Here is a 24105-nt window from a genome sequence, read left to right on the forward strand (position 1 = left end):
AAAGCCTACAGCACAGGTTTCCTGGACAAATTCCAGCTTCATTCTAGGTTCTAGAAAGATTCTGAACAAAACGATCTTGCTTTCTAGAATCTGTCTTTCTAGAATCTTTCTTTCTAGAACCTACAATGATCCATCCAAGCAGGGGAAATGTGACTTGGGTGTGAAGTGTACCTCCTAAAGCTCTGCATCGCAGCAGGACTCAAGGCCAACTGAGTTATGTGCCAGGCTTAGCAGTACACACAGGCAGACATCAGAGTTCCTGCAGACTCAGTTCAGACCACAGCAATAAAGCGAGGCACACAAATGTTTTGGTTCCCTGTGCAAATAAAAGTTATGTTTATACGATACTGTAGTCTATTAAGTGTGTAGTAGCATTTTGTCTAAAAAATAACATACATACCTTAATTAAAAAATACTTTCTTGCTAAAAAATGCTAACCATCACCTGAGCCTTCAACAAGTCGTAATCTTTTTGCAATAGTAACATGATAGATCACTGATCGAATATAATAATAATGAAAGAGTTTGAAATATTGCGAGAATTACCAAAATGTGACACAGAAACACGAAGTAAACAAATGCTGTTGGAAAAATGGCGCCAACAGACTCGACACAGGATTGCCTCAACCTTCAATTTGCAAAAAAGCGTTAACATCGAGCACAGTAAAATGAAGTATGCCTGTAAATGTCTCCTCAAAAAATGCTTTACTTGCAAAGCTCCTTTAAAACAGTAGTCACTGCCAAGTTTTGAAACAAAAATTATGATCATCATGCTCAGAAGTGGAAAAAAAAAAAAAATCAACCTTTTGGGGATGGAATTCATCTCAAGCTTAAGATAAATGCTGCTATATAATAAGCAAAAAGCTAAGTTAGCAAAGGCTAATTTTACATAAATCATATTCAGAAAAAAAATTAGCAAGATGTTTTAAAGAGTTTTAGGGTAGGCATGTTTTTCTCAATATGAAAATAAACCAAAACAGAGATTTTGAAAATACCATACCATTTCTTGTGAAACATAATCTGGACTTTTTGTATCAGCAGAATAAAAAGAAAAGTCATAGGTGAAGGTCTTGGTCCGTTCTCTTCCTGAGTCCCCAGTCCCTCCTTCTGGTATCTAGAAAGAGATGATTATGACAATAATAACAACAATGTAAGAGGAAAATAATAATAACGTGAAGAACACTGTCAGCAAACAAGTAATCTACCCAATTCAAGAAAAAACTTCATAAAAAATACGCAAACGATCACCATTTTCCATTATTTATACCCTGACTCAAATCCATGTAATTCCTCACCTCCTGAATGAATGAATGAATGAATGGACAAGCAAGTAAACCTAAACTCCTCCCAGCAATTCAGGCTCTCTACGATATGACCCAAGGCTACTTTTCTGGACTTTTTATCATGATTACCTTATATGAACCTGACACTCCAGCCAGACGCTATGTTTTTCTGACTTCAATGCTTTTTAGTGCTGGAGTCTGCACAACTTCACGGGGTGCTGTTCACAGAGATGACAATGTGACAGCAGTTGTGTGATCTTGTGGCCCCACTGAAAACTCCAGGTCAGATGCCTCCTCTTTCACAAAGCTCCCCTTGGGCACTGCATCCAGAAGTAATTCTCCCACCTCTGAGAGACGACTCTCCCAGGACACATCATATTATGAGTCTATTGCATATGTTTACATACATCTTGTCTACCTTGCTACATACCAAAACTGAAGCAAAAACCATGTTTAAAAATCTTCATATGCCACCAAGGCCTCACACAGCTCCCTGGACATATGCTGAATAAATGTAATGGGCATCCTATTTTCCAACATAATTCAGATACTATAGTATACATACCATAAAAAAGAAAACTGTTTAAGGTTCTTATTATTAAAATGTTTAAAAATCCAGGCATCTATTCTGGTTATAACAGACAAAGCAATGTTTGTAAAACTCAAAAAGCAACAGAGTAATCAAGGAAAACAGATTCCATAACACACAAAGGAAGGCGATTCATCCAAGGCCACGGGTCTCTCCACTCCGTTCCGGTAAATACGATGTTTGAATGATTAGACTTTGACCGCAGTGCTGTGAGCACACAAAGGTACAGGAAGCAGAGCAAAGCAGAGGTAAGTAACAGCAGAGAACGGACAAGTGACGTGAGAAGATGTGGGAGGTCAAAGGAGGGAAAGCCAGGTGCGGGCCAAGCAGAGCCAGAAGGTAGGAGAACTGCGGGCAGCAGAGAAAGAAAGACATTCCACTGGAGAATGCCTCAGGCCAAGGGGCACCAGAGCCCCAGAGGAGGCCTCTCGAAACGCCCAGAGCACGGCCCATGCGAAGATGGGCACATTCCCCAGCTTCTATCACTGGGGATCAAGTTGCACGACTTTGAAACTGGATTTCAAAGTGTCCAGTCCCTTGAGCCACGAATTAACAGAAATCCAACCAGAGACTGATCTGCACTTGGCCGTGGGGCACCAGGCCTCCGAAACCCAAACCTGTGAGCTAATGACAACTATCGGAGGATGGGGTTGGGTTCATAAGGCACACGATTTCTTTATTACTGATTTTACACATTTATTTTTCCCCTAAGTAAAAAGTATTCAGGGTCCTTAACAAATTCACTAAACAAAGAAAAAAACCAGGATACTTTAAGTACAAAAAGAACTTGCCATCTTAAAAAATTCTGGGATTTTTATTCAATTTTCTTTTTTCCAGAAAAAAATTTCAGTTTTTTAAATTTTTCATCCCCTGAGTTTTGAATAGTAATACCAGCTTCTCTTGCAAAGTTTACAAAATTATTTTCATTAAAAATGAAAACAAATCTAGGGCCAAAGCTTATTTAATAATTCACAATGAGCCAATTGCCAGGCTAAGGATCCACCATAGGATAGAGGTTAGAAATGCCTGGGTCAGGGCTAAACGCATGAGCTCACCTCCCAGAGCTGCAGCTCAGGCCTGGCTCCCAGGTCAGCGAAACCAGGGACGGGACAGGAGACAGAGCTTCAACCCTTTTGCTTTGTGACCAAGCCCAAGCCAAGTGCAAGCTGACGTGGTGAACTGAACAGAGAAAGGAGGGCTGTGGAAACAGCAGATGTGTTGTATTTACCCACAAGCCGTTCGACACGGAAACAAACACACAACTCACAGAACTGGAGCCAGCCCAGGCCGCTACTTGCCTTTAAGTTTGTGATTGTTGTTTTGCTTTTCTCCATTTGAATAATGAATTTGGCTTCCAAGTCCTTTTCCCTGAAACACAAATAATTCAGTGTTGGTTAGGAGAGAAAAGACTGTTTTTACAATTTCTGTTGTATTTACTTTTTACATATGGCGGTTTGTTTTTAAATGGCACGTGAAGCACAATCTCTGATACCCCCCCGTCCCGAAACCTTACGAACATAAACATGAGGACGCACAAAACAGATGCCACCATCAAAAACTTAAGACTGAAAATACTGTGTTGGCGAACCCTGGAAGAACTTCTACCTGTGAGCCAAAAGGAGTCTATGTGAAATGACAGAAACCAGGGACATTGTGTGACTCGGGAAAAGAGAAGCCTCACGCACCTGGTACAGAAGAAAGTCACCGTATCCCTCCATCCACGATGAGAACTAAGAAGAAACAGGAGTAGTGCTCACAACCAGGTGCTGCTTCTAGAAGCAGCCAGGGCACTGCCCCCTCCCCCCACCTTCTTTCTATACCCATCCAGAAAATGTAATTCCTAGAAGACACCAGAACAGGAAGTTAAGAGAAATCCTAAAAAGTACAGTTCTCTGAAAGAAACGAGACTACACCCACACAATGGAGTGGGATGTCCCTGGCCAAGGAACGAGGAAGGTCTCTATGTACCGCTGTGGACGGAGGCCAGGGTTCGTTAAGTGGGAAATGTGAGGTGGAGAAAAGTATACACAGGATGCTACCACTTGTATTTAAAGATAAAAAGGATAGCGTATTTATTTTTTGAAAGGTTACCTATGGAGAAAGAAGATGAAGTGGAAGAGACAGGGAGAGAAGCTAGATTTCTAGAAAAACACCTTGATCTATATAGATCATCTTTAGAATGATGAAAATAATTTACACAAAAATAAAACAAAATTATTTTTATTAAATAACCTAAAACACAAAAGTAAGTTGAAGTAAACGAACCTGTGTGCTGCATGGTGAGAAAAGACCTCATGTGCTAATTCCTTACGCAGGGGGAATCTAGCCTAAGGAGAAAAAGAACTACAGAGCAAAGATATTGTGGGTTCAGGAATCACATTTTTGGTGATAAGTGTAGTTATCCTGGGATTTCTGTTTGTGTATTGTGGGATAATACATAAGTAATTATGTTGCTGTCGCTGAGGACCAAGGATTTTGGTTGAAAGGAGATACAAACATTAGATTTGTTAAAAAGAAACTATAGGGCCAAAATGCGGTCACTTATGCTAAGCCCCGCCAAGATTTAATACCTTACTTAATGTAGTTTCAGCCTCTCCCAGGAGTAAATCTTGAACCAATCAGTCTGGAATTTCCTGGTCTACACTAACACGGTAGGTAAGACCCCCCTGCTGTCCCCAAGGGAAGCTGACTTTGCCTGAAATAATCCACTTTTTTAACTTCCTTTTCACACCCTCCTTCTGCCCGTAAAAACCTTTCATTTTGTACAGCTCCTGGCAGGGCCTTTCAACTTGCTAGGTGGGATGCTGTCAAATTCGTGAACCACTGAATAAAGCCAATTAGATCTTCAAATTCACTCAGCTGAATTTTTCTTTAACAGATTGCTGAGGCTAGGTAAAACCTCTGTACTCCTGAATCTAAGTGGGAAATGCTAACATGAACTTTATCTGAAATTGAAAAAAAAAAGTACTCCCTAGCTTTGTCCTCTGAAAAGGCCTAGAATCTTATGGCCAAATTATAGTATCTAAATACCATTTTCCACTAAGGTAAGCCAGGGCTCATGGAGAAAGCCTCAATCCAAACATACAGGCGGACCTTGGAGACACGGCAGGTTCGGTCCAGACCACGGCAATAAAGCGAATATCACAACACAATGAGTCACACGAATTCTGCTGTTTCTCAGAGCATATCAAAGTTATGTTTAAAATGTTCAATAGCATTATGTCTAAAAAAACAAGGTACATACCTTAATTTAAAAATACTTTATTGCTAAAAACTGCTAACTTGGCTTCCCTGGTGGCACAGTGGTTGAGAATCTGCCTGCTAATGCAGGGGACACGGGTTCAAGCCCTGGTCTGGGAAGATCCCACATGCCGTGGAGCAACTAAGCCCATGTGCCACAACTACTGAGCCCGCGCGTCTGGAGCCTGTGCTCCACAACAAGAGAGGCCGCGATAGTGAGAGGCCCGCACACCACGATGAAGAGTGGCCCCCGCTCTCCGCAACTAGAGAAAGCCCTCGCACGGAAACGAAGACCCAACACAGCCAAAAATAAATAAATTAATTAATTAATTTTAAAAAAAAGTAACAAATGTTCAAGTACAATTGGTGTCTTTAAAAAAAAAAAAAAAACTGCTAACCATCATCTGAGCCTTCAGCAAGCGGTAATCTTTCTGCTGGTGGAGGGTCTTGCCTCAGTGTTGGCGGCTGCTGACTCGAGTGGCTATGGCAATTTCTTAATATAAGACAACAGTGAAGTTTACCTTGCCAATTGACTCTTCCTTTCCTGAACAATTTCCCTGTAGCATGCAATGCAATTTGATAGTATTTAAACCACAGACTCAAACTGGAGTCAATCCTCTCAAACCCTGCTTTACGAACCAAGTTTACGTAATATTCTAAGTCATTTGTTGTCATTTCAACAATCTTCATAGCATCCTCACCAGGAGCAGATTCCACTCAAGGAACCACTTTCTTTGCTCATCTGTAAGAAGCAACTCCTCATCCATTAAAGTTTTTTCATGAGATTGCAGCAATTCAGTCACATCTTCAGGCTCCACTTCTAGTTCTCTTGCTATTTCCACCACATCTGCAGTTACTTCCTTCACTGAAGTCTTGAACTCCTCAAAGTCATCCATGAGGGCTGGAATCAACTTCTTCCAAACACTTGCTAATGTAGGTACTTTGACTTCTTCCCATGAATCATGAATGTTCTTAATGGCATCTAGAATGTTGAATCCTTTCCAGCAGGTTTTCAATTTATGTTGCCCAGATCCATCAGAGGAATCACTAGCTATAGCAACTGTAGCCTTACGAAATATATTTCTTAAAGAATAAGACTTGAAAGTCAAAATTACTCCTTGATCCATGGGATGCAGAATGGATACTGTGTTAGCAGGCATGAAAACATTTATCTTGTCCATCTGCAACAGAGCTCTTGGGTGACCAGGTGCATTGTCAATGAGCAGTAACATTTTGAAAGGAATCTTTTTTTTTTTGAGACGGTCTCAACAGTGGGCTTAAAATATTTAGTAAACTATGTTGTAAAGAGATGTGCTGTCACCCAGGTTTTGTTGTTCCATTTACAGAGCACAGGCAGGGTAGACTGAGCATAAGTCTTAAGGGTCCTAAGATTTTTGGAATGGTAAATGAGTATTGGCTTTAAATTAAAGTCACCAACTGCATTAGCCCCTAATGGCAGTCTTAGGTGGCATCTTCTTCCAATAGAAGGCTGTTGCGTAAACATTGATTATCTGTTGTTTAGTGTAGCCACCTTTGTAAATGACCTTAACTAGGTCTTAACTAGATCTGGATAACGTGCTGCAGCTTCTACGTCAGCACTTTGCTTCACTTCGCACTTTGATGTCACAGAGACGGCTTCTTTCCTTAAACCTCGTGATCCAACCTCTGCTGCCTTCAAACTTTTCTTCTGCAGCTTCCTCGCCTCTCTCAGCCTTCAAAGAATTGAAGAAAGTTAGGGTCTTGCCCTGGATCAGGCTGTGGTGTAAGGGAATGTTGTGGCTGGTTTGATCTTCTATCCAGACCACTCAAACCTTCCCCATGTGAGCAATAAAGCTGTTTCGCTTTCCTACTCATGTGTTCACCGGAGCAGCACTTTCAATTTCCTTCAAGAACTTGTCCTTTGCCTTCACAACTTGGCTAACTGCTTGGCACAAGAGGCCTAGCTTTCAGCCTATCTCGGCTTTTGACATGCCTTCGCCACTAAGCTTAATCATTTCTAGCTTTTGATTTAAAGTGAGAGACGTGCGACTCCTCCTTTCACTTGAACACTTAGAGGCCACTGTAGGATTATTAAGTGGCTGACTTTCGATATTATTGTGTCTCAGGGAAGAAAAGAGGCCCAGACATATCATTTCCCTAACCAGCTTGTTCAATAACAACAACAATAAACTGCAGGGAATATAAAGGTGGAAGCAGAACCTATAGATTAAAAAAGACTTTAGAGATATATCAGTCGACTGGATCTCAGTTCACATAGAAGAACATTTTTAGAAATAATAAGACACGTAGGAAAATGTTAACACTGACTAGATATGTGATGATACTAAGGAATTATTATTTTAGGTGTGATAAGAGTATCATGATGAGCTTAAAAAGGCCTTAACCTTTTAGAGACATACTGAAATATTTACAAATGAAATGATGCCTGGGATTTACTTGAAAATAATCTGGGGTGGGGGGCTGGGGGAGTAGAGGCAGGAGAGGGTAGCACCCGGGCCACCTCAGGATGAACAGAGACAGAACAAACACCAGCCAGAACAATGAAGCCCAAAGAGTATGATGCAGTAAACACCACTCAAGCGCTACAGTGGATCCCCATGGCCTGGGTTAACTTTTCCAAGCCAGTTTGAGGAAGTACAGGGCTGGGCGAACAGAACACTGGCTTAGAGACAAATAAATGAAATCCCTCCTGCGTGAGTGGAGCCTCCACTTCACCCTCCAGGTCTTGGGCGGCTCCACTGTTGGACCCAAAAGTGAGAACTGCCTCAGGGACACCCCATGTTCACGACGCTGGAAAACAAACACTTGAGCACTCAATCACCTCGCTCCACCGCACTCAACTTCCACAGTGCGCTCCGCCCAGCAAGAGAGCCACGCAGATTCGTTTTGTTAATGCCACAGATGCCACATCCCGGTCCCTCCCGTTGCCACCGGGGTCATTTCTCAGTCATTCATCAACCTACTGTGTCTAGATCTTTCACTTTAGAACCACTAGTATTATCAACAAATACCTGCTGGGAGGACAAAACCATCTGGGGATCTCAGAGGACTAGACGTGACCACGATGGGGGCTCACACTGCCTGCCAGTTCTTACTTACAAAACACGAAGGAATGCAGGTCATACCATGCCCACCCCGCGCCCATCCCTCTCGTGGGAAGCCACAGGGTAAGGAATTCCAGCCTCGGAGCCTTACACCTTGGGAGCAGCAAAGTTTAAAGGGCCCTCCCCAGGATCATTTATTCCAACCTGTAGGTAACCAAGACAGTACTTGCCTAGTTTTAAATGAACATCCACTCTATAAAAACACCTGGGAAGATACTGACTGAAAGGCCATTATGTACCATTAGCGTCTTTTTTATCAGCCACTTCCGAAATCAAAACTGAAGATGCGCCAATAAAATTAAAAGACAAAAAAAACAACTGGAAATGCTCGGTGGGTTTCAACGGGTCCACGACCTTGAAATGGCAGAGGCTGGGGTGTGGTGGTGGGGATGGGGAGGGGCAGCCTCACTTTCCTGAGGGTCCACAGTTCCCTCAGCTTCTCAAAGAGCTCTGTGCCCCAAAAGACGGGCACCCCAGCTAAGACCTGTTATTCAAAGTGCAGCCCAGGCACCAGCAGCCCCCGGAGCTTGAGGGATCACGGGCCCCCTGCGGACCCACCGAATGGAGCCCGCTTATGACAGGAGCCCAGAAGGACCCCGACAACCAACTGATGCTGGGAAGCACGGCTCGGACACTATCTGAACATGACGGAGTCATAACTGGTCTTACAGTTACTCTCACGAAACAAACTCCACCACGTGCGATCTAGTTCGTAAGCTGGGAAACGCACTTTGTACTTTGACCTTTAAGTCTTATTTGTAAAATCACATGACAGAACTGGATATAACCCCAGTCAGCTGATGCTGTCTCGACTCTTTGCTCCGAGTTGTATGGTGGCTTCTGACCAAGAGCAGTATGTGCCTAACATCACCAGACCTAGGGAGTCATCTGAGTGTCGTGACACCCAGGCTCCCTCATCCTGAGCACCCGGCCAAGCTTCCAGCCCTTCCTGTACCCAGATGGTTTCCCAACATCAGTGCGGGGCTGCTGCCAACAGCTTGAAATCATTCTAAGTGACAATCACAGGCCATCAAGATTCACACGGAAGCCATCTGTTCCGGAAAGGGAAGTTCACGAATAACAATTTCCTAGACTGCTTCCTTCTTAAGCATAAACATGAAAACTGTAAGAAAAAGATGGATCTTTACTCTGAAAATAATCTCTAAGTGTAGTGTTATAAATACAAAGAAGCTAGCTAGAGATTTAGCCATAGACGGCAAATCTCACTCTAGTTACTGAAAATACTTATGGAAAAGCCAATGTAATCTCCATGAAGCGGTTATGATGGCGGGAATTATTAAATATTGAAAGGAATCCTTTGGTGCATTCATCCCTGGTAGATTCCAGGAGGCCATCAAGCTTCCAAGTATTTCAGAGATGGAAGAAAGAACAAAGGAGGCCCCAGGCTCCCTTTCCTTCCACACCCTGCCGACCTGTCCCACTCGGGCCCCCCGTCCACTGGAGACCGGCTTCTGCTCGTGGCCTTCTCTGCACCTCCAGGGCCTCTAACTATCATAGGTGACTTGAGGGTCCACGTGACACTCCCTCTGGCAGCCTTACCTCCTGTCCCCCCCTCCCCACCCAACGGTCAGTTACCCAGTCCCATCCAATCTACCGCCGGGCTACCGACCTTGGCCACCTCTCCCACTGTCCCAGGTCGGCCACCACCACCCCTCTGGAGTCTCTTTGCCTCCAGCCTTGTCCCCTCTCATCCACCCTCCACTCTGCTGTCAGAGGGATTCTTTCCAAATACACGTGGCACCGTGTGGCTCCCCGGCTTTACAGCGACTTCCACAGGCCACAGGGTGAAGCCCGACTCCCAGCGGTACCCAAATGCCTTCTGACCGACCCAACCTAACCATTCCACACTATCCATGCCACCCTCCTCCCGGCCAACGCTCAGCCTGGCCTTCCTGAGCCTTCGTTGAGCCTCTGCCCCACCCCCTAGTCAGCTGACCAGCCCCTAGTTCACCCACCAGACCGTGAACTTCTCAGGAGTAAGGACTGGGCCTACTGGGTTTACACCCCCAGGCCCGGGCACAGTGCCTCACCTTGGATGTGCTCACAAAACGGCTGTTGAATGTGATGGACCAACGGACTAAAGCTTTGAATGGATGCTCTCCCCACCAGCTGCTCTTCGCCAGGCGCATCCCCTCCTTAGGGCCACTTGCCCCGATGACCCCCTCACCACCCTTGCTTCTGGCTTTCCCACCCAGGCCCTCGGGCGAGGCTTGTTCCAGGTCCAGTCTGACTCACCCACCCTGTAAACCTTCAGGAACGCCTACCCAGCTCATCCCACCCCACGGGCTCCACCCCTGCTGGTGTCGTCTCTCCAACTGGTCTAGAGCATCCCACTTCCTCTTCACCCCACAACCTGAGCCCTCCGGGCACAAAAACAACACTCAAAACCAGCACTCGCTCGGTGCTTTGTCTTCCAGTCTTACAGCTGAAAACTGTGCAACACCAGGCACTGAGAGGTCCCCCAGTCCCAGGTCAATTTCCTCTGACATTTACGAAACATGGGAAATAAATCTTGACATTTTTCTCATACTGAGGAAAATAAATCATCCTGAAATATTATTTGAACATTGACTTGATAATAGAGCAAAATGAACTATGCCTCTGCCTGGCCACTTTGGTGAACTGGGTTTCTCAAGCGAAAAGTCAATTATGGTTCACTCATATAAATAAGTAATTTATTTGAAAGGTCTGGAAACTAGATCATAAGATACTACAAATGAACCCGCTGGAGTAAGTATGCTGAGTTATAGATCAATACTGAGGGGGGAGGAGGGAAGGAGAAAGGAAAAGATGTAAAATATCCAATCAGAGAAAGAGATGAATTATGTCAGCTTGCAGATATGAGAATAGGGGAAAGCTTATTAGAAAAAAATAACCCTATGTTAATTCAAACATTTTGAATATGTTTTTAAATTATTCAGCAATTCAGATTGACTCCACTCATGCAGCTGATGGTGTTTGGTCACCCCATAATAAAACAGCTGGAATGGGTGACACTGAGATCCCCAAACTGGGCCCCTAGCCTAGAAGATTATAATAAGAGTGGCTTATTCACTCTGAGTTCCAAAGTGAACCAGCATCCCCAAATTCACCTGAAAAGTTACATACTATGAACCAATATTTAACTGCCTTCATTTTGGTGGCAGAACACCCAAGAGCAAAAATTTTAAACTCTATTTTTAAAAAGAATGCATGAACATAACCTTCAAAAATTGTGAATCACTGTATTATGATATCACTTATATGTGGAATCTAAAAAAAAATGGTACAAATGAACTTATTTACAAAACAGAAATAGAGTCACAGATGTAGGAAACAAACTTATGGTTACCAAGGGGGAAAGGTGGGGATAAACTGGGAGATTGGGATTCACATATACACACTACTAAATAAAAAACTAGATTACTAATAAGGACCTACTGTATAGCACAGGGAACTCTTCTAAATACTCTGCAATAACCTATATGGGAAAAGAATCTAAAAAAGAGTGGATATATGTATATGTATAACTGATTCGCTTTGCTGTACACCTGAAACTAACACAACATTGTAAATCAACTGTACTCCAAAAAAAAGTCTTTTTCATTGTGAATCACTATATTGTACACCTGTAACTTATATATTATTGTACATCAACTATACTTCAATTTAGAAATAAAATAGAAATACAAATTAATTAATATAATTAAATAAAAATAAAAAGAATGCATGACCTCCATGGGTACTACTACGGAAAGAAGTCCAAGGAACACTGTTAAGTGGGGGAAAGAACCAAGCATGCAGTCGACGTCCAGTTTGCAGTCCAATAAGTAGATAAATAAAGCGGAGAGAAATGCACATTTATGCTTCTAGATGCCCAGAACATCCCTGGACATTTCCGAAATGATAATTGGGAAGCTGTTCACAGTGAAAGCTGGTCACCTCTGGAGAGTACGTAGGAGCAGGACCTCAGGGGATGAGAAAATGAACTTAAACACTTCCCTGTGGAAACTATTTCAGCGTGATTCGATATTACTTTGATTAAAATAAGTTAGTTAATTAGAAGGCCAAAAGCCCCTGACTTTTAAGCGTTGGGTGGCTCCTTGGCGCCCTGGGGTGCTTCCGGGTCCTTCCAGGGCTGGCTCGCCGCCCCTCCCCTCCTGACCGTCGGGCCACACAGAGGACAGCTCACCTTGGCCACAGCTCCCCAGCCGTCGCCATCCACCGCCCGGATTTGCCTCTGTCCCTCCCCACCCTCTGCATGTCCACCAGGCTCAGGGGTGTCAACCTTCAACCCCAGACCGGATCCCCCCTCTTCGGGTAGCAGTCCTGCTCTCCAAATGCTCAGTGAGCTGCTCAGTCCCTCCACCCCATCCAATGGCACTTCTCTTTTTCCCTTATTAGGGCTCCAGACAAAATACAGGGAACCCAATTAAATGTGAATCTCAGATCAACGAGTAATGTTTCAGTATAACTGTATCCCAAATATTGCCTGAGACCTACTCAGGCTTTACTTCGGCTCGCTAACTTGCCACCACTGCGCCCGGGTGCACCCAGCGGGCTCTCCCACTTAGATGCACGTGTACTCGCCCCCTCCCCCACGCCCAGAGAGTGAGCAGCCTCAGCCCCCAGGGCAGTAGCGGATGCTTCATAAAGACGTGCAGCCTCGCCCCTGTCAGAGTGTGAAATCAAACTCGGGGCGGGCCACTCTCCTGCATGCAACCCTCTCTCCCCGGGCTACTCCTTAGCCTTTCTGGCCGGTCCTAAACACTCAAAGATCTTGCTGACCTAGCTGCTGTCCATAAAAATCACAAAAGCATCAGTTCGACTTTTGAGAAAAACCCAAGGGTTTTTCTCCTGAAAGAAATCCAGGAGTGGCTTTTTCAGGCCATCACCCTGACTGCATCTCGGAACACACCTCGCCACACAGTGGTCAGCTGGAGGTCAGCAGCACCATGACCTACCTCCCGGCCAGGAGCCCGCGCAGCCCTCCTCCGCTCCCCGGGGGCTGCTCCGCAGCCGAGCCAAGGGCAGCAGTGCCGTCGCAGCCTCAGATGCCGGGAGCGTCTCGGGCCAAGGGAAAGCCTCCGCTGACCCCTGCCACCGCGGGACGGAGCCATCAGGCTGTGCCTTTTATGATCTTCCCTGGCCTCCAGAGGGTGTAATGAACCTAAAAAATTAGGCAAACAGGCAAGTGTTCCGGGCTGGGATCCCGGAGGAACAGACGATCGGGGCAGCCTGGCATGCAGGGTGTTCATCAGGGCGCGTGCCCTTAGGGTCAGGCCCTGGGAAAGGGGGAGAGGGCAGCAGCACAGGGCAGAGGGAGCAGCGAGCTGTGGCCAGATCCAGGGGCAGCCCTGGCTGACCCCACAGACTGTTCTGGAGCTACGGTGGCCCCTTCACACCCCCGCATTGTGCAGCCAGGGACCAGGACCACAGGCTGCCTGGGAAAGGGGCTAGGGCCCCCGAGGGGCTGACGCTGAAGGCCGCGCAGACAGCACTCCAGAGGCCGGGCAAGAAGCCCTTCAGCAAAGGATGCTCTGGGCATCAAGCACGGGGTCCACCACCCCAAGTCCCCTTAAATCGACGCTGCAGAGGGTGCTGACGAGCAGCCGCTTCAACCACCCCAACTCCCCAGCAGAGAGCGAGGAGCTGGGGCTGCCAGGCCAGAAAGAAGGCAGACACCTGCTTTCAGTTTTCCGCTGAAGCAAGGACAGCCCAACAATCAGAGGTGTCTCAATACAAACTGAGCTGCCCTGAGATGTGCGGAATCATCACCGAGGAGGTTTAGCCCGAGGCCGACTGATCCCTAACCAGGACGCCGGAGGGGGAGATTTATGTATTCCTTCAGTCCACGAATACTAGTGAGACCTTCAAACGCCAAACAGCACTCGCTCTGCACAGGGATAAAGTAGTAAACAACACAGACAGAGTATTGTCTGGAGTCTTCATTTTAGTGAGGGGGTTAGAAAAAAATAAATACAATACCATTTTAGATACTGGTAGGTGCTGGGAAGAAATGAAAGGGTGTCATGGGCTAGGACAGGGGGCAGAGGCAGGGGGAGGCAAGCAGTCGGAGAAGACCTCTCTCCAGGGGGGTGTCGTGTGAGCCAAGGGCCGACTGGAGCGAGGCAAAGATCTGAGAAGGGCACAGCAGGTGCAGAGGCCCCGGGGCGGGAACCAGCCAGAGGCCTGGGGGAAGAGCAAGAAGGCCAGCGGGCCTGCAGGAGAGAGGGCGGGGAAGCAAGACAAGGTCAGAAAGGGGGCAGGGGCCAAACGATGCCAGGCCTCGCAGGAACTGAGATGCGACAGGAAGCCACAGACACGGGAGGCTGTGTGCACGGGGGTGGCAAAATGCTTCTATATTTTTAAATGATCCCTCCAGCTGCTGCTCAGACTCTGGAGGGGGGAGAGTAGGGCAAGGAGACCAGTGAGGAGGCTAATGCAGGCCACATGGGAGATGCTGGACCAGGGATGAGAGCAGAGACGCATCCAAAAGACAACTCGGCCAGATCTGGGTTCCCAAGCCCTGCCGAGCAACAGAATAATCTGAAGCGCCCAACCCAGACCTCCCAAAAGAGAATCTCCAGGATGGGCACCAGGCATCTGTATTTAACCGCCTAGGAGACACTGATGATCACGCCGGTTTGGGAGCTGCTACCCTCGTTGCCCGGTGATGCCCTCCTCAACTCTGGGAAGCTGGGATTCTAAAGAGTGTGGAAGCCTAACTGCCTTTCGGCTCCTTCTGAGACGCGCTTTGCTCAGTGGTCTCGTCCCTTCCTCTGAATCCCCAGTTCCAGAACAAAAATCCAGAGCAGGGCTGTGCCTTCTGCTGGGTCCAGCTGGGGCCTCTCTTCTGAAGTCTACAACACCGAAGCACAGAGAAACACCGTTACGTGTGGAGAGAGAGAGCAGGTAGCAAAAGAGCATGAAAACCTCTGATTCAATTTGCAGTAAAAAAGAAAGAAGGGAAGGGAAGGAAAAATAATGTATGCATACACCGAGTAACTGTTTTCCCAATTCCCCTAAAGAAGGCACGTAACTAGTAGCATTCTAGAAGCACAGGAGCAAAGTTAATTCATGGCATATAATGGATGCCTTACTCCAGGCATTGTGCTTAATTCTGTCATGGAACCCTGGTCCCAGTTAGGAAAAGCTGGTAGATAGCTCAAGAATTCCATACATTACAAAACTCAAGCCCCAAACCATGAAGGACTAAATTTTGCTTGAGACTGAAGATGACAATGACACTTTCACAGGGAATTTTGGACACGCTGCAGGGGGAGCACCTGGGGCCCTGACGCTGAAGGCGTGAGAGGCGAGAGGAGGCTCAGGGAAATGGCGGTGACAAGAAGTGGGCTCAGGAGACCCCACCACCTGGTCTCAGCCAGAGAGAAACCGAGGCCCTGGAGGTTAAGTGACCGGCTCAAAGTTGCTCCTATAGTCAGCGCTGGGAAAAATTGGAGGAATTAAGCCACAGAGAACCACCGAGGGCACACTAGCACCCCTAACCTGATTTCAGCTGCATCCTCCTGAAGGTAGGAGCACGGGATCCCAGTGGGCTAGGTCAGCACGTTTAAGGGGTTCATGGGAAGATTAGTCTAAACAGGTGCAAGTCACCAACTGCACCAGGCGCCGGACGGGGGAGCGCAAGAAGCCCATCCAGCCTCAGCTCCACACGCACGTGTCACCCAAGCTCCCTGCCACATTCCAAACTAGCCCTTCTGCCAGGACACACAAAGATCCCCCCGCTGGTCCCTCTGCCTGGAAGGTACTTTTCTCCTCCATCTCACTTATCCTTCAAAACGCTTATAGATGCCTCCTCCTCCAGGAGGCCTTCCCAGAACAAGCCCCAGCCAATGTCTTCTGTGTGATGGCCCATCACTCACCACATCTGCTGCGTGACAGCCCACAACACACCACACCTGAGGTGCGACAGCCCATCACTCGCCACAGCAGTTTCCACTGTCTACCCATTTACTGCTGGGCCACTACATTTTGTCTTCCCCACCAGTCTAGATGCTTCCTGAAGGCAGAGATAATGCCCTGCTTTTGATACATCCCACAGTATGTAGACTGTCTTTATGTACAGCAAGCACTTGGATGAATGAACGAATGAATGAATGAGTAAGCAAATGAAAGAATGAAACACATGAACTGAAAACAAGACAGTTTTCTTAAACTCAAGCACTAAAGTGAAGGAAATGCTTCCAAGTTTACTACACGTTCTCAATTTTTAAATGCAGATGAGTTTTGCCCCATAAATACTGGTTCACTTGGCAGATGTTAACTCCAAAGGCAGACACGAAGCTCACTCTCCCCGCAGACCCACAGCTGTGACTCTGACTCCAAGACCAAGGCACAGGCACCTTCTGTCTCTTTTGAGTCACAGGAAAGAGGAAAAACAAGGATGTGCATGTGGCCAAACTTCTTCAATGTGCTTCTCCAAACACACAAGCAACACATTCATAAACAAAAAGTGGAAATTTAAAAGAGGTGGTGTAATAGAATATTGAGGACATAAGAACAGCTATTAATACTTCTTTTGTTTTCCTGTGTTCAGACATTAAATCAACTATTGAATGCCCAAAGACATCCCAGTTTAGTGCTGCAGCCCCATGAAATACAAAGTTCTCCCTGCTCTTTACCCACACCATCACTACAATGCTCCTTCCAGATTTTATCTCTATTTTAGAAAAATGTTCTCAGTGGCAGCTTTTGAAAAAAAAAAAAAAATACAATAGCTGGCCTGTAAAGAGAAGACTGATTCCTTTTACAACATCGCCAGCTAAGTATACCAGATAGAAAGGTGTGCTATGAAATACTAAATTGCAGGACTTTTTCTCTAGAAGACTTCACTTGGAGTCAGAGTGGAATAAGATGCAATCTTGGTCTCGAGTAGCATTTCCACCGAGCCCTACATCTGGCGTTGCCCAGCAGAGTGGGTTAATCATTGTGGGGGGAGCATTAGGCTTCAGGGAGCTGGGTGCAAATCCTGGTTCTTAGTAGCTCTGTGACTTCCGCACTTCATTTAACTTTGCTGAGCCTTTGTTTCCTCCTCACCTGTAAAAGTACTGAGCTTCCCTCACATATAATTTTTTGCTGGAAGATGTGACAGAGGAAAGCAGGCCCCACAAGGCCAGGCACCAGCAGACCACCAATGTGCTCTTTCACTTCTACCACAAATCCAAGATCCATCCATTTATTCAACAAACGTTCACTGTGCCTCTCCTGCCCTCTGGGAACTTACATTCTGGTGGGACGATTCATTTTAACAAAACCTTTGCAATCCTTTCCCAAAATAGGTGGAAATGGAGGAAATCCAGAAAATATATTTTGCCAAATTTTCTAGCCAGATCTCACAAAAATGAGGAACCACCATATAGCTGATCTTCGTAAATTTTGTTTATAAAATGCTTATCTTCATCAACACAATCCAGAGGCCACAGTTCATAAAAAAGACAAGAATATCGGAAACACTGAAATTCTTTCACTTATTTTTAAATACCTGTGAATTATGTCTAGTTATTCTGACTTAATCCACACTGACTGTCTGACCTGAAGACGTGACACACACTGTCCTTCCCGCACCGTGGCCAGCAGCTCCCTCCCTGCCCCCCTTAGCAAGCGTGCAATGCTCATTCATATATTAAATTAATGGGAGCAAGAGCGGCCAGAGGCAGGACTAGGTCAATGGACAAACACACACGTCTCCCCTTTACGAGGCTCTCTGGGGATGCAGAGATATATGATCACAGTTCTTGCCCTTCAACAGCCCACGATCACCCGCCGTGGGTGAGAGCAAACAGGCTGTAAAAGCAAAGCCAGCTTGGGGGTGGGGTGAGTGGCAGGGAGGCCAGACCAAGGAGACCCTGCTTCAGTTGGCATCGTAAGTGAAGCAAAGTCAGCCCAGAAAAGAGGCCCAATCATTACCTCAACAACACCCACGTTTTTATACTGGGAGAGAGGAGGCAGGGCGCCAGAAAGTTCCACCTGCAAAACATCAGGGCATCAACAGAAGAGCAGGCTGACCTTACCGGGGGCATCTGGTCCCTGGAGCACATGTAGTGAATCACCTCCCAGGCAAGGCCTCCCGCCCCAGGACTCTCCAGGGGCTTTAGAGCCGCTGATGCCCAGCTGCACCCCATACTCATTAAATCTGCCTCTCCGGGGTGGTAAGCCTCAGCTTGAAACGGAGGCCCATGTCCCAACCTCCTGCTGAATGTTTCAGAGGGACAAGCTGGGGCTCACCCATACTCAGATATCACCACCAAAGCCTGAAAAGGAAAACAAACCATGACCTGGACCTGCAAGAAACCAGGTGAGAGAGAGGGAAACAGACCAAGCAGGCCACCAAAACCCCAGGCAAAGGAGAAAACGCCCCCCGCGCGGGCAGGCAGCGTGCTCAGAGCTGCAGCTGAGGTTCGGGTCCGAAGAGCCGGGCTGAGGTTCTGGATCTGTAACCCACCAACCCTCTGAGGACCACTAGGCCTGTCCACCCATCCCCAAACCTGCCTCCAAGGGGGTGCCAGGTTCAGAGGGCAGACCCCACGTCTGTGGCGGACAGACACTGTCCTTACTCAGTGCCCCCAGCAGAGCCCACAGAAGCTCCCTGCCGAGCCGCATCTCCCAGGGGCGCCCGCCCCCACGTCCCCTCTTTCTTGATCTACGTGGCAACCAGGAGAGGACCAGCATCTCTAAGCACTCAGTGAAATTCACAGATACTTGTGGCACAACAGTGGGACAAGCGAAGGACACTCAAAGATGACACCTCCCCAAAACAAAAACGGACAACGCTGACACTGCAGGGAGGTGGGAAGGGGAAATGTGTAAAGTGAACAACAGTCTTAAACAAAACAAGGAAAGGAGGAAGATTTTCAAACCTCCATTCTAAACCAGAAGTTTTACAATGGCATCCCAGGGTGAGGACTGGTACACGCCGTGTTCTAAAACACCTATCGGGCGAGGGATAAATTAGGAGTCTGGGATTAACAGACACACACTACCATACATGAAGTAGGTAAACAACAGGGACTTACTGTACAGCGCAGGGAACTATATTTGATATCGTGTAATAACCTATAATGGAAAGAATCTGAAAAAGAATATGTATCTATATATATAACTGAAACCCTTTGCTGTACACCTGAAACTAACACAACATTGTAAATCAACTATACTTCATAAAAAATTATAAAAATAAATAAAACATCTTTAATTCATTGTATTTTTAAAATCAGAAGGTTTTACATACAAATCTGGGTTTCCGACTTCTCTGGAAGCATCCACAGGAGAGCAGGGCCTGCTCCCCGCAGGGTCCCGCCAGCCCACTCCTCGCCTGGCTCTCCAGACCTGGGAGCCAAGACACCCTCAGCCCCCCACCTCTCCCCCCGCCAGGAAACCCAGAGACTCCACAGAAGGGACTGTGCCTCTAACAGCAAAATCCTTTTTATAAATTACGAACTGGCGGCACATTTAAAGGATCTGATCGTGGTTTCTCAAACCTCATGCACGTCCTGCTGGATTTCATTACCTCCCCCAACCCATGGTGCCTGGACAGGGGACAGAGCCATGGAAGTGCTGGCAGAGGCCTCGAAACTAATCAAGCTGACTTTTAACAATATATGATTTCACTCAGCCAGGAGCAAATAAGGTTTGATTTGTTCAGGTACTGAGGATTTATTAAAGAAACCACCAGCGAGGGGCTTTCTCTCTCATTTCCTTCTGTCTTTTCAGTGGGGGCTGCACCCTCCCTAATTCTCACGACTCCTTGACAGTATCTTCACCCCTGCATGAACTCAAGACACCTTTGGAAGAATGAAGCTGCCCTTCCCCGGAGCTGCAATGCGAGTGTAGCATTCGCACGTTCTTAATTCGAGAATTGATCCCAGATGCCTTGAAATTGAATACTCTACCACAATTCACAGGCAGAAATAAGAGCAATCACTTCATCATCAAGCCAGAAGGGCCTGAGGTAAGAAAGGCCTCTGACACCCCCAGGCTTTTTGCAATAAAACAGAGACAGAGAGCAAAACAGGTCTGGCCTCATCTCTGTGGCTGGCTGAGCAGGGAGTCCACGCACAATAAAAGCAGGCCCCTCCTACGACAGCCACACAGGGCGAAGGAGGTCTCAGGTTGCACCTGGCCAAGACCTACACCTCTAGTCTGGACGTCATTTCAAAGGCAGAGGGGAGGAGGGGGCGAAAGCCAGCCCTTCCTAAGGTGTCTCACTGATAACGGGATGACATCAGGGAGCAGTTCTGCTTCTGTGTCACTCGAGTCCTCAGCTCTCAAGTGTCGCCTTCCTGTTCTTTGATGATTAATCAAGCTTTTTCATTCGGCCTCCACTCTGCTGCACACCTCGATGCTGCCTCTGAGCCCCTCACGTTCCGTGGCTCTGCTGTTGGCATTTTCAAAGCTTGACAAACCCGGTTCAGCATCTGAAATAGGAGGCTCTCCAACAGGAGTGCAGAGACCTGGCCCCGGGCTTCCCACAAGTCACACAGGGAAGGGACTTGAGAACAGCTGTGTCTGCCTCTGAGGTTAAATGAGTGGATAAAATCACATCACGCTGAAGCCACACAGAGAAAGCAAACTGCTGGTCTCGTTCTAGCAAATGCAACATTGACATACAGCCACAAGGAACTGCTCTCGGCCCTCCCGTGAGGCCTCTGAGCCTCCACACGCTGTTCCCTCCACATGCTGTTCCCTCCACCCGCTACACCTGTTCTCCGCGGCCGATGCCCACTGCAGGCCCAACTGAGCCGTCTCTCCCTCCGAGGGCCTTCCCCCAACACCCCAAGTCTCAGTGAGACCCCAACATGGGCTTCCACATGCACCACAGGACCTGGTCCCACAGAGGCAAAGTCTGTGCCAGGCTGGTGGCCCACCATATCCCCAATATGCAGCCCAGTGGCTTTTCATGGTTTGGGGGGCTCTGCAAGATCAAAACTATTTTCATAATGGCACCAGGACATTATTATTTGCCTTTTCACTCTCACTCACGACTGCCCAGTGAAGTTTTCCAGAGGCTACAAGGTGTGTGACGACGGGTCATTCTGATGGCTGAGGGACTGTGTGCTTGTGTATTCTTCTGTTTTAAAAAAATTCTGTTTTAATTTCTAATGTGGTAAAGATATCGATATAACCCACAGAGACAAAAGGTCTCTGGGGTTCTCAACAATTTTTAAGGGATCCCCAAAACTTTGAGAACTGCTGGTCTAGCACAAGGCCTGGCATACACCCAGCAGAGTTTAAATACTTTATTAATTAATCAATCAATCAGTGATGTGGAGATGAAACCTCTATCAATACACTGATGTCTACTTTGTAGTCTGGTATGGACAAAGGATGGAAAAGAGAGGTACCCAGGGGTCAGTTCACTCTTTCCTGGTTAAGAAGGGAAAGAAGCAGATTCCCCAGCTGGTTGGCTGGGTGGTAGGTGGATGGCTGGGTAAGGAGATGAGTGAGTCGGTAGATGGGGCGGGGGGTGGAGGGTGGATGGATGGGTGGAAGGATGGATAGGTGGATGGATGGGTGGGTGGGTGGGTGGATGGGTGGATGGGTGGATGGATGGATGGGTGGATGGATGGTGGCAGAGCAGGTGGGCGGGAAAGTGGATCCACTCCAACTGCAATGCACTAGTTCCCACCCCTCTACGTTCAGTCACACCTGATGGCCCCCCAGATCAGCCTGGCAGCTGTCAGTCTCACTCCCTGGCTTTCTAACACACAAATCTCATCATGTTGCACCCATTTGTAAAATGGTTCCCTTTATCTACAGAATCAGCTGTAAGTTAAATCATTTTAGAGCAGTGGAAAGGGAGAAACAATAATAACGTCCAGACAGCACAACCTCCAGAATCTGGACCTCCCACCTCTCCGCCCCTGTGCTCACCAGCCAGCTGAAATTTCAGCAGTGTCTCAACACTGCAGCTCACCAATCTCACTCCAGTTTAGGGCCTCTGGACACTTTCTGCTTAAAATGCCATTGCCCGCCTTGTCTGCCTGGCCAACTCACTGTACTGAGTCCTGCCCTCAGTCATAGAATCCTCCAGGATACTCCTCCCAGCCCTGAGAAGGAACTCGACTCAACACCTCTACACCCACACACCACCGTGCCCTGAACACCCATCGTCACCCACAGAACAGGGGACATTCTCTTTGTGGCTATTGCTCCCACTAGATCATGAGCTACTGGAAATCAGGGATCATGCCCTTGTTCATCTCTGACCAAAGAAAAAAGCCCAATAAAAGCTCAATGGCCAGACAGATGCCAAGGTCACCAAGAAAACACCTGCTCTTCACCATGCGAAGCCTAGGCAGACCTCAAAGCTCCATTTCTGCCATAATGTCTACCTGTAGGCTTGAGCTCACGTTGATTTTCCTTTCTCCAAACACATACTGTACTTTATTGTCTACACAGAGAACCTAATACTTGGTGATGAGCGGACAAAGTCCACTCATTGCTGAGTTATGTAAGATTCTGCTCCATCGTCACAATATTCATGGGAAATCCGAAGAGGTACAACACAAAATTATAAGTTACCACTGATTGTGCCTACTCTGTGCAAGCACTTCACAGCCATTAATTCCTTAAGCCATTAAAATAACCTTACAAATAAGGTAATATTGTCCCCATTATACAGATGAGGAAAGAAGAGACCAGAAGACTAAAGTATCCTTTAGAAAACCATGTAGGTAGTTCGTGGCAATGCCAGGATGCAACCCTGGGACCATCTGATTTACCTACCCTTCAACACCCATGCCTTTCTTGCACCTTCACTGAGCACTGTATGAAAGTTCGGGATTATGGGGCAGTGAAAGCTCTGTTTTGCTAATTTAATCCAGCCACAGTCCAAAGGTATCCCTCCAAGGAAAAGCTCACACACACAAAAAAGCAGTTTCTCTTACACAGAGAGCACTTACCGTCTGCTGAATGAGGGCATGAATGAATAAGAAATGGCAAATCAATAACTACAAGCACGGTCCAAAGGCTAAAGAAAGATGGTAGAGAAAATAAATTGGATTTATCCAGGACTGATTATCAATAGCTGTCTCTCAAAACTCAGAGTAGAATAAAAGGAAGAGGGGAAAAGACGGTAAAAGCAGAAACAACCACAAAATCCTCTGACTTTTTAAAATCAAAAGAGAGAGGAATTCCAGCCAAGATCAAATTAGAGACAATCAAATCAGTTTCAGAGCACTTATGTTCCAGGAAAGAAAGAATAAATTCCTTCCACTGGTCCTTTAATTCACTTATTACTCATCAGAAAGAACAGAAAATCTGAAAGCTGTTTGTTAGTAGAAAGTACAGGCTAAGTTACCACTGGAAATAAAGTTCTCTTGGGGAAAAGCCCCATCAAGGATTAAAGGTCCCCACCTGTCCTTTTCATTGACATGTGGAACAATTAATCCAACCAAGGTGTTAACAGCTCAAACAACCAAGGACACCAGGAGGCAACATTCCTCAATCCTTTTAGTGGACAGAGGTACTGGGGTGGTGGGCGGGGCAGTTACCTATTCTCATCCTTAATATATCAGTATAGTCAAAGTTGACCCTAAGAACAAGAAAAGCTAAATTAAAAAGGAGATATTTTACAAGACAACTAAATATCTTGTGTGATCTTGGACTGAATCTTGGACCAGAGAAAAAGACACTATCGGGCAACTTGGGAAATCTGGATGAATCAGATCAGTGGATAATACTGTATCAATGTTATTCACCTGGTGTTTAATTATACTACAGCTGTATAAGGTGAAAGATACACAAGAACTCTACACTATTTCTGCAACTTTTTGTACATATTTCAAAATGAAAATTTTTTTAAAAAGAATAATAACATCTCAATTGGATCATCATATATGAGCACCGGCCCAGGACTCCTGACA

At 46.6% G+C, this 24105-nt stretch overlaps 1 protein-coding gene across 8 annotated transcripts in view; it reads right to left on the reverse strand.

Annotated features, from left to right (window-relative positions):
* Positions 1-24105, reverse strand: part of KIF16B (kinesin family member 16B) — a 291300-nt gene that overhangs the window by 253795 nt on the left and 13400 nt on the right. For all 8 annotated transcript variants that reach the window (XM_082428587.1, XM_082428585.1, XM_082428582.1 and 5 more), the window contains exons 2-3: positions 3170-3239; positions 1000-1113 (exon numbers count right to left, since the gene is read on the reverse strand). In XM_082428587.1, the coding sequence (XP_082284713.1) occupies positions 1000-1113; positions 3170-3239 (184 nt within the window). The remainder of the gene's footprint in view (positions 1-999; positions 1114-3169; positions 3240-24105) is intronic.

Source organism: Balaenoptera physalus (assembly GCF_965194825.1).
Source record: "Balaenoptera physalus genome assembly, chromosome: 16".
Classification (NCBI taxonomy): Eukaryota; Metazoa; Chordata; class Mammalia; order Artiodactyla; family Balaenopteridae; genus Balaenoptera; species Balaenoptera physalus.